Genomic DNA, 15,896 nt, shown 5'->3' with positions numbered 1-15,896 from the left:
TTTTTGTGATACTCATTTTTCCATTTTTTGGTTGTTTTTTTTCAGTTCACTCCAACATGGTAAGACTGTAAAAAATATGTGGATAATGAGGAGACAGAAACAATTTCCATAATATCATTCGAAATTTATTCTAATAACACGTCACCAGGTTGCAGAATTCTTTATTTATTTTTTGGGTGCAACCCAGTGTGAATAACAAACGCATTTTCTCATGTTAACCACGCTTATTCATCTTTCATCCAATGCAAATAATTATTTCAATGCTTTTGATTCGTCGTTCTTCGATTCGTTGGAAAAAATTATCACATCATGGAATGTTAATTAATCAACTTTTTTAGGCTGAACCAGACTATTTCACCAGACCTGCAGTCGTCAACAATGTAAGTGTTGAGTCACCTAGAAGTTTTACCGATGAGACGTTTTGTGGAAATGACTTTTGCAATTGTTGTTTCTGCCACAGCCAATTTTTCGTCTCATTGATGGATCCACACAAGGGGAAGCAATAAAAACGGTCAAGGAAAATGGACGATTGGTGAAGATTGTGAGGAGTTCCCTGACGCAAGTAGTCATCGGTAACGAAGGGGAAAAGCCATTGAACAGAGCCCAAAGGGTTGATGGCTGTAGGAGATTGAAAGTATTTAAAATCCCTCGAGCTCAGTTCGTATACTTGTTTCGTCAAATAGCCCAATTGTTCGACAATGAGAACGCTTTGACGTATTACACCCCGTTTCGTTACATTGAAAAGGAGAAATTCAGTGCATCTAGAACGTTAGTTCGTCACTACGAGTGTCTCACCAAAAAATTCAGGAAGCAGGGGATTCTACTAGCAGCTGCACCAGAAAATTTGTTACTTGAGGAGCTAGAGGAAATCCCAGGTAAACATGATTGATCATGACGTAATTCTATAAATCTTTTCAGCCATAGTAGGGAGTTATTTGAATCTTCACATTTTTTTCATTCACAAATAAATCCAGAGAAAATGTCACTTGGCTGAGTGAAAAAATCAATCCACGAAATGACGTTTTCGACAAATGGCAGATCTCCTTCCCTGCAAGGCAGGAAATGTTGGTACATCCTGATATCACAACTGAGCAGTACTTCACATCCCTACCATGTTTACTCACAGATCTTGGACCTGAGCTACTTCGCCGGGGCTTCAAAGTTTTATTCCCCGAGCACGGCGACTTCATCAGAAATTGTGATAATGCCACATTGATCTTACTTCGATCTCTGCAACTTTGCAAACCAATACCCACAGGTGATAAAGGATATCTTCAAGGTATTGGTGGAATGCTCAAGCATAATGAAGACGCTGTTATTGCGTACTTGTTACCTTACTTGATCGCCCCTCCAGTACCCAAGAGGAAATTGAATGAAAGGAAATTGTCAGCACAGGAGAGACAGGAGGCTTTTTTTATACATGTACAGGCAGAAGATGCGATTGCCCCAGCATTAGCTCGATTGAGAGCAAGATTACAGGCAGGGGCTTCAAGCCTTCCACCTGTACCGGTTTTGGTTGGGGACTTGGTAAATCTGGATAAGATATACGTATGTATGAACGATTCCCCAAACGAGGAGACTGGATTGCCAACGATGTGCAAGGTAGATTCTGTGGTTTCTGCCATCGACCTGTGCTTCAAGAGTACTTTTTCACTTCAATGCACTTTCCTGTATCGAGCCATACAGTGTTGGCTGTTCATCCAACGTGCCTTCTACGACATCACTCGCCCAAAGGATAGGCTCAATCAGTCGGTCAAAATTCAGATAGAACTCTTGCCAAATTGTAATCCTCTTCTTCCACAAGAAGAAGATTGAAGTCAGAAAAACAATAATTCATTGAATTTGGGTACTCATTGCGACGATTAAAGAAGTGAAAAATACAAATTATGAATTGAAAGCTTGGAGATCGAAGAAAAAAAAGAATCACATTTTTAATACTCTGAAAATAATTTCCATATATAATTTAATCGCAAGTTTCACTGAGGATTAGCTCGTCACAGTATGTTGAAAATTCACATTCCAATTATTTATTAGAAAAATCCGATGATTGGTTCTCGAAGTTCGTCGCGTCTTAAGTCGATGTTTTTTATATTTACAATTTCCTGCTTTTAAAATTTTATTTTTAGATTTCTCATTCTTCAATCTTCATTATACCTTGAATTCAGTCATTTGTTGAAGAATTACTTGCATATTTTCAAATATTTAAATATAAAATTCCGATTCTGAGTGATTCTTTTTCCTCTTTGTAGGAATAATCATAATAGATTACAATGTTTAAGTGTACATGTTGTCAGGGTACCTTTGATGATCGTCTTAAGTATGTCAACCATATGCAATATGCCCATCCCAGTGAGTTATCAATTGTTTGTGGTGGAGAGTCTTGTTCAAGAGCCTTCAAATCCTTCGAATCGCTCAGAAAACATCGATCAACATGTACGATCAAAACACGATAATTTTAATAGTGCCAAAAGGAGGAAGATACTGGAAGATTCACCGAGTCATACTTTCCCAGTGCCCGGTACATCCAATGACGAAAATTTTTATGAAAACGATAATTATTTTGACGAGGCGGAGTCAATGGATGTCACGGAAACCACTCCAACTTCCATTGCAATAGAACCCAAGGGGGATGATTTATCAGACGGTGATGCGAGTGGAGAAGAGCCACAATGCACACAAAACGAAGCAATCGATAATGCTACTCTGCTGGCAGCAGAGTTGCATAAACATGTTGATATTCCTCGAAAAAGAACTTCTGAAATTATAAATTTGGCTGAAAACTTCATGGATGGGATCTTATCTAATATTAAAATGACCGTCTCGAAATCCGTGCATGATAGTGACGTGAAAGATAAAGTATTAAAAAATATAGAGACCTTTCATAGTCATCAAACTGAAGCATTCAACAAAGTGAACATTGAATTCAAGTGTTTCAGAACATTTCGAGAGAGAAGAACATTAATCGAGCCGATTTCATTTAAAGTGGGTAGAAAAAAGATTTATAGACGTAGGAGAGGGATTAAACTTCCAAGAATCATCACTGTTACGGCTCAGTTTATTTCCATTCGACACGTGTTAAAATTCTTCTTTCAAATTCCTGGCATGCTCGATGAAACCCTAGATTATCTTCGATCTGCTCAAAATAATTCTTCTGTTCTGTACAATTTTGTGCAGGGAGAACTGTGGAAACATCTGAGTAGGAACGATGGAGACAAAATTTTTATTCCCGTTTTCATATCATTCGATGATTATGATGTCGGAGATGTTGACTCTCGTGCGTTGTTTATCATTGATAATAGGTGATTTAGTTCCATTAGATGATGAAGTTTGAGATTTATTCCTGGGAATGAAAGAGATCATTGAAATAATGATGAGTCAAAGGTTCCATCCGGATTTCCATCAGGTCGTTCGTATTGTCATTGCTGAGTATTTGAGGGAGCTGAATCGACTTTTTCCTGGTAGCTTGAAGCCGAAGCACCATTTTTTGATTCACTATTTTAGAGTTTTACTCACTTGTGGTCCACTATCAAAATTATCAACATTTAGATTCGAAGCCAAGCACCGGGAGGGGAAAATTACATCACGAGCAGCAGTTAGTCGGGTTAACGTTTCGAAAACAATAGCTCTAAAGCACCAATTGAAATTAAATCATGTTTTCTTGAGTAACATGCTCTCTCAGAATGTTCAGTACAACGAAAAATCTGTCAAATGCTCTCCCTTGTCAGAACTGGCTGGCATCAACAATGTTTGGAATCATTTGATTGATAGTTTCGGAGGTTCTAATTCGACAGTTTCCACGATTAAGAAATTCATTTTCGAAGGTAGTCACATTGAGATGGGAAATATCATTATGATCCCTGGCGAAAATCGACCCTGTTTATACGAAGTTATACACATAATCTTGAATGATGAGGAGAGATTAGTGTTAGTTATTAAGTTATTAGTTGATGTATTTCTTGATGAGAAAACCCAACACTACGAGATTATAAGTTCTGAATGTATGTGGAAAGTGCTGAGGTGTTCACAGCTTCACGGAAGTATCATCAGTCACATCGTGGATGTTCCTGATGTCGGTAAATTCATCATCAAGAAGTGGGTATAATCGTTCTCCTTTAAGTTTTCTCAAAAACAAATAGCTTTACTTAGTTTTTACGGGCTACTGATGCTATTGATGCATAATTCTGTGACTTTTCCGCTCAATAATTTGGTGTAAATGATGCGGAGTTTGAAGTGAAACTAATTATAATCGATGAAAGAAAAAATTTCTTAGATTGCTATGTATAATTTTGTAATGAATGTATAATAGTTGGGTATAATAAAAAAAGGTATAATAGTAATGTATGATGAAAAAATTTGGGGTACTTGAAATTTGAGAAGCTTTATGCCGTCCCTCTCCCTCCCCGATTAATTATTGAACCAAAAAAACAATGAATAAAGAGAAAATTTACAAAAAAAATAATAATTTGTACAGATTGGAGGCGGATTTTTTAATAATCATTGACTAGTATCAATTGCGTGGAAGAAACGATGTTTATAATAGTTTCGTAACAATTAGTGCTGTCCATCACCGTGAAAAATCGAAGAACATGGTTCAGTAATTTTTGACGCACTCACAGCGCCCCTTTTTGTTGAACTACTGTCACTTATCACCTAACCCTGCGAAATGTCCCGTGATCCCAGAGTGGTTCGGTAATTTTTGCTACGAACTTTTCTCAGCTTTTCTTGAAAATTTTTCTCCGTGCATATTGCTACCAAGTGCGCCACACAGCCGCATTTATTCGAACCATTTTTCACTATATTCGCCGAGTTTACCGTTAAACGCATCAGAACGCGACGACATCTTCCGCAAAAGCTTTTGATATGAAAGAATGAATATTTTTGCATATCAAACATTTTTTGTTGGAAACTTTTTATCTATTTGCAACTGTTTCCACGATATCATAATTTAAACAAATGAATTACACAAACCCACTTCGAATTCGGATTCAGCACCATCAAAACCTAAATGCCAATAATAAAATTTACTGGACCTCGGAGTACATACAGAAACAAGATTAGCGTATCAACTTTGCATTTTTGTCGACGACGAATTGGTCAAATTTGATGCTTTCTCTATTGAGAAAAAAAAATATTTTTGCAAAAATAACCATTCATTTCAGAGAAGTATTTACTTTTTCAAAGCCAAATTTCTCCAGTCGAGTTATGTCCAGGCAATCCTCATTAGGTTTCAATTATGACAATTATATTGCTCTAGAAGATGATCATGTTAGTTATGACCTTGAGTGAATTCCCGCAATAATTATCAACATTAAAAAATTAATCGAAATTTTTCCCTCAAGTAAATGAGAAATTTAGGAAAAATGAATAATCATTGGACGAGTTCGTCCAAGGTCATGCGCAACATAGTCATCCTCTAAACCAATATGATTGTCATAATTGAAACCTAATCAGACTCCTCTGGGAATGCCTCGATTGGAGAAATACTATTTTGAAAAAATGAATGCTTTTCTCCAGTAAATAAATATTTGGCAAAAATAATGTTTTTTTTTCTCAGTGTAGAGTTCAATGAGCGCAATCGTTTGCTGCCGATTGAAATTTAATCGCTGGTTTAGTTTTCAAGATTTTCATATTTTTCGGAATTCATTTTTCTCATGATCACTCAAAAAATTATTGTTTATGTGTATCGGGTTGTAAATTCTCAAATTATAGCTCTAAAAATGTCAGATGACAAAATGAAGGCTCACAATGCCAAATTATAAAAGTTGTTAATTCGATGACATCAAAAACAATATTAACAATACTAACAATATTACGAAAAAATGGAGTTAAACGGTCTCGGATCCCCTTCGTGACTTAATTTCCTTAATTTCCGAGAGCTAGAATGGAGTGTAATAGATAATTAGCCTTAAAAGGGAATATTTATCTTTCGCCTCATATTTTTTCCTGATTTTCTCGATAATCATTCCCGCAATTTGAAGTATTGGAAAAATAATGACTGAAAACATACCTCGGGGAGACTCACAATCGCTAACCCACGTAAAACTCGAACTCCGTGAGATTGGAGGCGACGTCTGAGTCGCCATATCAGAGCAAATGAACGACTCAGCTGGTGGACTAGCCGGGCACCAGGACCCTGTGCCAGTTCGAAGCCTTGACAGTAAAGTTGTCAATGACACAGTGAGCTGCAAAAAAACAGGAAGAATTTTATCAACAAATCAATAACAAAAAACTCTTAACCCTTGATCGGTCGCGTCATGGCACGAGCGCCGTTCTGTCTCGTTTTTTATTTTTTACGTTGAAACATTGTTGAGAAAAAATCTAAAAAAATTGGAATTCCTACTTTCCACCATGTCAAACATTTAAACAATTTTTGTTCTGTGCATCTTTGCACCGATCAAAAATTGAAATTCCTTTAAAATTCGACTCGTTCAAATCTCTGCGTTTAAACTCTAAATGTCAAATTTTCACACCGAATGTAAATCAATTTTTGAATAATGTTTTCACTTTTCTCGTTTTATACTGGTATTAGTTCTTAGTTGGAAGTTCAAAGTTACTCGTTTAATCATAAACACATCATTTTTGCTTCCGAATGGAAACATTGTAATCGACCAACTTAAGTTTTCGATTTTTTGTGTTATATCAATTATGATCCAAAAAGTCCGAAAATGCAATTTTTAGACCGCGTTCGTACGTGTGTACGTATGTATGTACGTATGTAACAAACTTTTTCTTCAATTATTTGCCAGTTCAACAATGGAATTCAATCTTTTTTTCTCAAATGTAGGTCTTACTGAGCCCTATCTACTGCCATTAATTGAAATCAAATTCATTAACGCATTTTTAAAATTTTTGAATTTTTTCAAAAATCGTTTTTTTTTACGATAACTAAAAAAAATGTTTCAAATTCATTAAATAACGGCTTAAACAATTTGTTGTGATGCCTTTTCGACTGAGTTCGAAGATGAAGACGATAGCAAATTTGCAAAATTTTTTTTTTTTTTGAAAATAAGAATTCCGCAGATATTTTTGGACTCCTGGCTTCGAATGAATTGTATCAGGGCTTGAAATGTTTGCATTAACGCCCTTAAGGATGTTCTACACCCTTTCTGCCAAAATTCACGTTTTTTTAATTTTTCTGGCAAACTTATGATGGAATTGACGTGAAAAAATATAACGTTTTTGCGTTTTGTCATTATTTAATGACTGACGAAATTTTAAGGTGGTGCCAACATTTTCCTGCGTTTTCTCTAAACTTTTAAAAAGAATCACAAAACTGTAGAAAAAACGCATGAAAATTATCGCACCACTACGCAACTTCGTGAGCCATTAAAGAATGACAAACCACAAAATCGTTATATTTTTTCACGTCACTCCCATCGATAATTTTTCAGAAAAATGAAAACAACGTCAATTTTGGCTAAAAGGGTGTCGAACATCCTTAAGTGGAAGTTGAACGATGGTAACGATAACTGCCTCCGTTGATTTAATTTTTTTATGATAATTCACAGAAATTACAAATTTTTCATCAGTTTCCCCGGAAATTAGCTTTTTCATGGTTTCCTCAAATGTGATGTTTCAAACTCAATCAATTATAAATAAATACATTTTTTTCAATGATATTCTGTTGAAATTTTGTTATGATATAAATAGTGTCATTCTTTCATTTGATTAATACAAGAATTTCAGGAATCGCTTATGGTATTCGAAAGTTTGTTGGCTTTCCATGATTGTGGAAAATACACTTTCATTGATTATTTGAATGAAAGAAAAATGTTCAAATTGATGTAAGGTTAATCTATTTATTTAATAATTTTAAGAATTCATGCAAACCTGTTATGAGCAACGAAAATATCATTTAAAAAAAAACTGATATTTTAGTTATCTGGGGCCCATAACCCATGTCCTCTCCAGAAAACCCAGACAGAAATTACAAAAGAGAACAGGTGTAGACTTTAAATAATGACGTTGCTAGTATTAATATTCCATTCTCATCTTCTTCGGAATCATTGTCGTCAGTAATTTTGAAAGCTACATGAAATGTAGCTTATAAAATGTATGTTACAAAGGAACAATGATGAAAGAATAATGAAAAAAAAAAAATTAAAAGTTTTATAAGAGAAAATACTAATAAGAATAATAATAATTATAAAATTCAACTAAAGAGAAAATTTGACACAATTGATTGAAAAGAAACTTATTCAATTTAATGAAATAAAGTAAAATATAAATCATATACGGAAGAAAAAAAAATGCAACATGACCATTCGGAAGCATATTGCTAATTTATTAGCAAAAAAAGCTATACTATATGCTATACATCGGCGATTTCCCACTTGTTTTGAACTTTTTTTTTCTCAAAATGGTAAAATACACGGAACGGCGCAGCGCTCATCACGCGACCAGGTACGTTTGGTGGAGAGGTGCGACCACTCGAACGTTAAACAAACAAATTGTAATTTGTAGATTACCTCAAGAACGTGTCACTGTACGAAAAAAAAATGAAATTTCATGGACAGATGACTACTCATTTTCAGGACAGTGACACTGAATGTGATTTAGGGGGGAAAAATACGAAATTTCAGGTTTTACTGAAAATTCAGTAAATCCTCAGAATTTTATACAACATAAAAACGAAAATTTACTAATTTATTTGAATTTCCAATCTCATTAGAATATTCACTGCCAAATTACATTGAATTTTCAGTGAAATCTGAAATTTCATCATTTTTGCTTCCGAATGGAAGCCTTGTGACCCGTCATTTTTACGATCTCGTAATTTTGCTTGGAAATGATGTAGAATGTCATGAAACGTGAAAATATGATGTTTTTAGAAAATGTGTGTATGTATGTCCGAAAGTGTATACCGATTTTTCGGAAATTTTTTATAAATCCCCCCAAAAAAAATAAGCAGAGGTAGAAGCCTATTCTACCGAAGCTTTTTTACTGTCGCTTTTTGTGATACTACTTTCTCTCGTTTTTAATTTCTACCAATTCCATTGGTAGTATGCTTCCGAATGGATCCGTAGTTATTCCATTCCAAAATCCAATTCCACTTCTGTGATGGATCGAACCCAGAGTTGACTCAAATTTGGAAATTTGGAATGCCACAATTTGGAATGACTCAATTAGGACCGTATAAGTTAACTCGGCATGGACCTGATGTAGTTCCCCAGATCAGGTCGGGGCTAGGATCTCCGTATAAGATCCGGACACGGGTGCCCGGTTCAGGGCCTGTCTTCGACCACGCGTTACATTCATGATCAGGATCATATAATTCAATAACCAGACACCACCTGATAGAATGATGAATTTGACAACGTTAATAGAAGTCTAAACCATTTCACAGTCGAAAATAGAAATCTGATCTCTAAAAAACAGAAACAAGATATGATTCAACTAACGTGCCTGTTGTGTTTAGTAGTATCAGCTATCATATTCTACTACCAGTACAAATATTTAGCACCACAGTTACCGTACTTCACGTGGAATAGTTGAAGCCTTATCTTTTACTCTAATTTTATACTTGGCTAAATTTTATTTTCCTCTCATTGCACCGCTCGTTTCTCCCTTCCTGGATTAATTTTCGCATTCCTTCAAATTTTTTACGTAAAAATTAATTATCAAGTATCGGCGGTTGGAGGGGGATGCAGTTATTTGCATAACACGAGGCTGCTAATTGCACTGCTCTCTTTCTTTCTTAACACTGTAAAAAGAACATGATATTGTCATTGGATTGAAGTTCACCAAAACATAAAACAACTGATAAACCGACCCTATGACAAAATGGATAACCTCGACATGCATATTTATCTTCAATATCCAAATTTAATTAAAAATATCCAAGAAGGAGTTCCAAAACAGTGAGTTGATGTTGATCATATGAATGAATAACCGGGTGCCCGGTTCAGGGCCTGTCTTGACCACGCGTTACATTCATGATCAGGATCATATAATTCAATAACCAGACACCAACCTGATATGAATGATGAATTTGACAGCGTTAATAGAAGTCTAAACCACTTCAGAGTCGAAAATAGGAATCTGATCTCAAAAAAAGAGAAAAATTGAAATATCTCGAAAACTTTCAATTGAATGGTACCTATATTTTGATTTGCATCGATAGCCACCACTCAGACGAAAATTTTGAGAGCAAGCAGAATGCATTTGGTCCAGTAGTTTTTGAGATATTAGAGGGTAGAGCTTTAACTATAAAGTGGAATATCTCAGGAACTACTGGTCCGATTTCGCCCATCAACAATACCAATCATTGTTACCATTAGCCATATAATCGTACAAAATTTCAAGTTTCTATCGCAATTATTTTTTGAGTTATCGTGGTAACGAGCGATTTCATGAAAAAAATGAAAAAATGAAAAAAAACTCTGTTTCCGGTGTTGGGTCGATCAAGTTTTGATGTAATCAGATAGATATCATGGTTATACATATTCTGGGAAAAAATTATTGAAATCGATCGAGTCGTTTAGCAGATATTCACAAAAAACGATTTTTGAGAAAACGCCATATCTCAGGAACCATCCAACCGATCAAGCTGAAATTTTGCACAAATTTGTATGTCATCAAAACCTATCATGAGCCAGAATTTCAGCCCTTTCGCGGGAATAGTCTTGGAGTTATTAACATGTTTCTGGACGAACACACACACATACATACACACGCACACACATACATACGGACATCGGCTAAAAATATCAAATGTCGGCGTTTCAGACCACCCTGAGTCATATTCATGCAAAATTGGAGAATCGAAAAAAAAGTGATTACAATGCTTCCATTCGGAAGCAAAAAGGACTAAAGTTTGAGCTAAAAATCTGAAATTTTGTCGAGTAATTGGTATTACTTTGGAGCGTTTGTGGGCGCAAGTTCAGCTCAATCGGCCTAGTAGTTTCCGAGATATAGCAATTTCTCAAAAATCTATTTTCTTCAATATCTCAAAAACTACGCGACCGAATTGAAGTTTTTGGCGGGAAAGTATTCCGTACGATAATATATATCGAAACAAATCATAATATTGTTACGTAACTAGGGTCAGTTTAATAATAATGGACATTTTTTATTTTTCTTGAAAAAATGTTGTGGACACGATAAGTCCTTGAAAATTGAAGATAGGAAGTTGAAATTTACTATGATTGTAGATCGTATGATACTACAGAAGTGTATTATTCACGAGTTGAATCGAATGAGTAGTTTCGAAGATATTTACCTTTTTGTAAAAAAAACTATTATGCTTAATATCTCCTGAACTACTGGGCCGATTCACTTTTTTTTTCAAAATATTTGTCATGGTATCTTCTATCAAGATCAATCAAAATATGCATACCCTCCCATACAAAGTTTTCGAGATATCAGCGATTTTCTAATTTTTTCATTTTAAAGTTAATGTGGTGTCCATAATACGCGTAAAACTTGGACTAGACATCTGAGATTTCGTGTACTAATTTGTATTATGAGCTCACAGTTATGTATAAAATTTTGTGTCAATCGATTCAGTACATCCGGGCATAGAGCAATTTATCCAAAAATCTTTTTTTCTAAAAAATCACACATCGTTATTTTATCAATATTTATCATCACGTCTCTATATGACTTAAAAAGGCATAACAACAATTTATAGTATTTTGTATTTAATGAAATGTCATAGCTATGACGGAGGTAGAAGTTAAAATTTGGTAAAATTGTAGATCTTATGACATTATAGGATGAAATTGTATAGCTCTGACAAAATCAGAAGTCGGTGTGGTTTATTCCCCTTACCAATATGAATATCTTTTTGAGTAGTTATCATCTGCGAAATTGAACGGATCCATTCGGAGCTTATTACCAATGGAATTGGTAGAAAAAAAAAGGTAAATGTCACATGGCTTCTGCCAAAAAGGCTTACAACCCTGCTTGTTTTTACTGTAGATCGTCTCTGTTAATGAATCCTTACCGTAATTACCCCTGAAAAAAAATTGTGATTTTAACCGATGCGTTGGATCGAACCGGGGTCCCAACGATTACTAATCCTATGCCGTAACACGTACGAAAAAATGCTATAGGATTTCCTATAGGAAATCCTGTGGAAGACTCGAACATTTCCTATAGGATTTTTCTGATAGGATTTCCCACAGGATTTCCTGTAGGATTTCCTATAGGATTCTCTATAGAATTTCCTATCAGATTTATGACCCTCATCCTGACCCTTGTGACCGATTGGTTTCGAGTCTCCATTTTATATGTTACTTTCTATAGAAACCGCTATAGTGAATTCTATAGAAAATCCTATAGAAAATCCGATAGGAAATCCCACCAGAAAAATCCTATAGGAAATCCTATAGGATTTTTCCATACGTGTAACCACTAGAATATTACGCTATTATTACTTAGTAGACTCTGTTTTGCCTATACAGTCTGAACCACCCCAGGGTATAGCCCCCTGAGGTTATTTAATTTTATTGTAAGTAATAGAAATCTGCTCACCGATGCAGAGCGTCCATTCCCCCTACTCTCGCCACCATCACCATCCTTATCGTCAATTTCTTTCTTATCAGCATTGAATTGTCCATTCCAGCATCCACCATCATTAATCCTCCCTGTTTCTCCAACTCCAGACGGATTCATTCTCTCTTTATTCCAATGCACACTTCCAATAATTTTATCTGACTCAGATAGTCGGTTGGCGATGATATCACATCTCAAGGTAACAGGTGAAACCGACCTCTTCTGCCCCAAGGACACGGCTGGGAAAGAATGCTTCCGTTCACTCTTCAATTGTTCTCTGGATGTGTCAAAGGTTTGCTCTGGCAGAGATGAAACTCTAATGAGCGCCACCTTTTGTTGAGCATCATCATAGAGAGGACTATGATTTTTCGACAAAGACTTCGAGAACAATCGCTTATCCTCAGTGGGAGTGACAGGAGCAGATCTAGTAGCGTTGGTGGAAATAATTAAATTGTTCTCGTTGTTCATTGAATTGTTTGAATTCCCATTTGTTGATTGAACTGCTCCAGGAGTAATCCCAATCCTGTGCAGCTTTGCATTCTTTTTTCTAAAGCTCATTGGACTCAGAAAAATGTTCTTTCTTCTCTCTCGATTATCAGATGATTGTCTTGGTGGTAATCTAGCGTTTGATTGACTCAGTTCATCGCAGTTAAATTTCAAACTTAAGTCTACTGGTTTCTTTGGTTCTGCTTGGTTTTTAATCACCGTGTAATAATTACAGTTATTATCTTGTCTTTGTGATGAGCACTCGAGATCATTTGGTAGACTAGAACTATTTCGATTCTCCAGGATTTTTAATTCTGTTGGTGAATCATTGTAGAATGGCTCATCGTAATCAGAGCTTGTTCCATCATATTGTTTATTTGTGGTTTCATTCAGATTGACCGGAAGACTTCCACTTCTCCGGCGAGATTGCCCAGCGATAGGAATAGTATCTCGGGGTTCTGCATAATCATTGTTCAATAAGTTTTCGGCTGACTCTCCAATAGTGGGGATGGAATTCCCTGAGGAATTGATGGAGAAATCGTTTTGTGAAGATTTTTTTTCATCAGATATGCCAAATTCATCGAGCAAATCTTCATATCGAATGACTGGGGGCTCAGTGGCAGGTGACTGCTTCGGTGGAGGGAGTAATGCGGTAATTTTAATCGAGGGGAATGCTGTTGAAGATGAGAAATTAGGTCGGTTGGTAACTTTTATGGTAGGGGGTGATGAGGAATTCGAAGGGTGGTGGAGAAGATTGGTTGCTGAGTTTGGTGGAGTTTGCCTCGTTGGTGCGTCGGAATGATAGACGGACCTGACAGTCCTTTGAAGGGTGGAGGGGTCATTTTGAGAAGGCAATGGCGGAGTGGTGATGATGATATCGTCTATTTCCTCCTGTAACATATAACAATGCTTTTTATTCTTAGTCAATAATTTCTGTTGTAATGAGAAAGGTGACAGGAATTAAATATGAGAAAAAATGCTGCAAATTCAAAATACTTCAAGTGGCCCATCCAACAATATCCTGTGACATCATAAGATATGGAATGCTATATAAATTGCTGTACTTAGTGGGCCGCAAGCATAGTTTTTTCCATTTTTGCTTCGGAATAGAAGCTTTGTAATTGCTCAAATTGAAGTTTTCAATTTTTTGTGTTGGGGTAATGAAATATGTATATATGTATGTATGTATGTGTGTGTGCGTATGTATCGAGTCTTTTTTCTGCATGTTTTTTATCGAAATTTTCTCATAAGGGATCAATCGAATTTCGCAATTTTTTTCATTATCCCTCGATCACCCGCTCGGTCGCCAGCCCTCATCCGTCGCACGGTTTGCCTAGCGCCGCTGGGTTAAAGCGAGTGCGCTGATGCCGTTTTGGCGCTCACCGCTATGCGCGCATTTCAAGTGTGGCAGTGAATGTAGCAACCCGAGTGGCAATTCCGGTCAGGTCTTGATCAAGTTTGGATCAGGTTAGACCTGACCACTGATCAGGTATTGATCAAGTTGACGGATCCGGTCTTGATCAGACATGTTACGCCTCTGACCAATCCGGATTTGATCAGGACGAATGGATCCGAACTTGATCAAGTCAACTGTATAAAAACCGGATGACCTGTCAGTATCAATAAAAATTATCAATGATAATTAATCCAAAATAAAAGATAATTCAATTCTTTCACCGTAGGCCGCCTCTCTTAATGAATCTCTACTGTTATTACCTCTGAAAAAGCTTATTATTTTTTTTAGGGATGCTGGGGATCGAACCGGGGACCCTATGATTGCTAATCCTATGCTCTAACCACTACGCTATCGCGCTATTACTATTGAGTAAACTATACATTGCCTATATGATTTGTATCGGGGCATTCGTTGAATTTACGATTACTCCTGATCTCGCGGATGTGCATGTGTATTCTCAGAGATAAAATATGCTCAATTGAATTTTTATTAATTTTATTAATGAATAATAATGATAATAACAATAACACTAATAAATAAATAGACGTTGGGTGATTTTTTTTCTCAAGATCATTTGCGTGTAAGTTTGATACTCCTCTAATAAGTATTTACGGCATCATCATCCCTCCCTTCTGTACATTTGAGAAGGACTGGCTGTTAATTAAATTGATTAACTGAATTAAATTCATTTAATTAAATTCATTTAATTTATTTTAATTATAATATGATTTTTTTTAAAGATTGAAAATAATTATTGATAATGGTTGATAAAACTTAATTTGAATAGTATAATAATAGTTAATTAAATTATCCGAAACACATTAAAATTGATGGTGGACCGGATCTGAATCTGATCATTTTCTCTTCAATTGACCCCGTTCAAATGCCGATCAAAGACATCAAGTCCGAATTTGATCAAATTGCGGTCAGGCAACCGAGCTCAGGGTGAGATCGTGTCTACCTGATCAGAACTTGATCTGAATCATCCTGCAGTTTTTCGGATCCGATCTACTGGATCAAAACTTGGTCAGGTTCTCATCAGGAATCACCGGATCAGTCGAACCTTACAAAAATCTGATCAAGTTCTGATAGTGCTTCAGGTGGGCCTGAAGCAATTTCCACTCGGGAACACTGTCGCTCGAGCGATTGACAGGAACTCACTCTCACCGGGCGGCGCGGCGCCGCTTTTCTATCCATTCTACGTTTCTTTTTTTTTTAGCTAAACAAATTTCCTGAGAAAAAATGGACAACGCCAACGCTTAATAAAAGGCTCGAACTAGGACCTCTAATTTTTTCCAAATTTTTAAGCGTAGAGAAACACGCTAAAATATCGATAAGGGTACATGGCCTGAGCCGTCTTTTCGCCATTTCAAGCTATCATTATTTCACATCTCAGGGTAAACCTCGAGAAACCCCTGATATACGATAGCGGGCGCATATGATGGACCCCCCCCCC

At 36.1% G+C, this 15,896-nt stretch overlaps 1 protein-coding gene across 1 annotated transcript in view; it reads right to left on the bottom strand.

Annotated features, from left to right (window-relative positions):
• LOC107042491 overlaps positions 1-15,896 on the bottom strand; it is a 360,805-nt gene that overhangs the window by 267,544 nt on the left and 77,365 nt on the right. The window contains exons 4-5 of the mRNA XM_015263549.1: positions 12,478-13,875; positions 6,008-6,182 (exon numbers count right to left, since the gene is read on the bottom strand). Coding sequence (XP_015119035.1) covers positions 6,008-6,182; positions 12,478-13,875 — 1,573 coding nt within the window. The remainder of the gene's footprint in view (positions 1-6,007; positions 6,183-12,477; positions 13,876-15,896) is intronic.

This window comes from Diachasma alloeum, unplaced genomic scaffold, assembly GCF_001412515.2.
Source record: "Diachasma alloeum isolate Michigan unplaced genomic scaffold, Dall2.0 Dall_scaffold_00480, whole genome shotgun sequence".
Taxonomy (NCBI): domain Eukaryota; kingdom Metazoa; phylum Arthropoda; class Insecta; order Hymenoptera; family Braconidae; genus Diachasma; species Diachasma alloeum.
The sequence above is the reverse complement of the archived record's forward strand: the minus strand, read 5'-3'. Positions and strand labels throughout refer to the sequence as shown.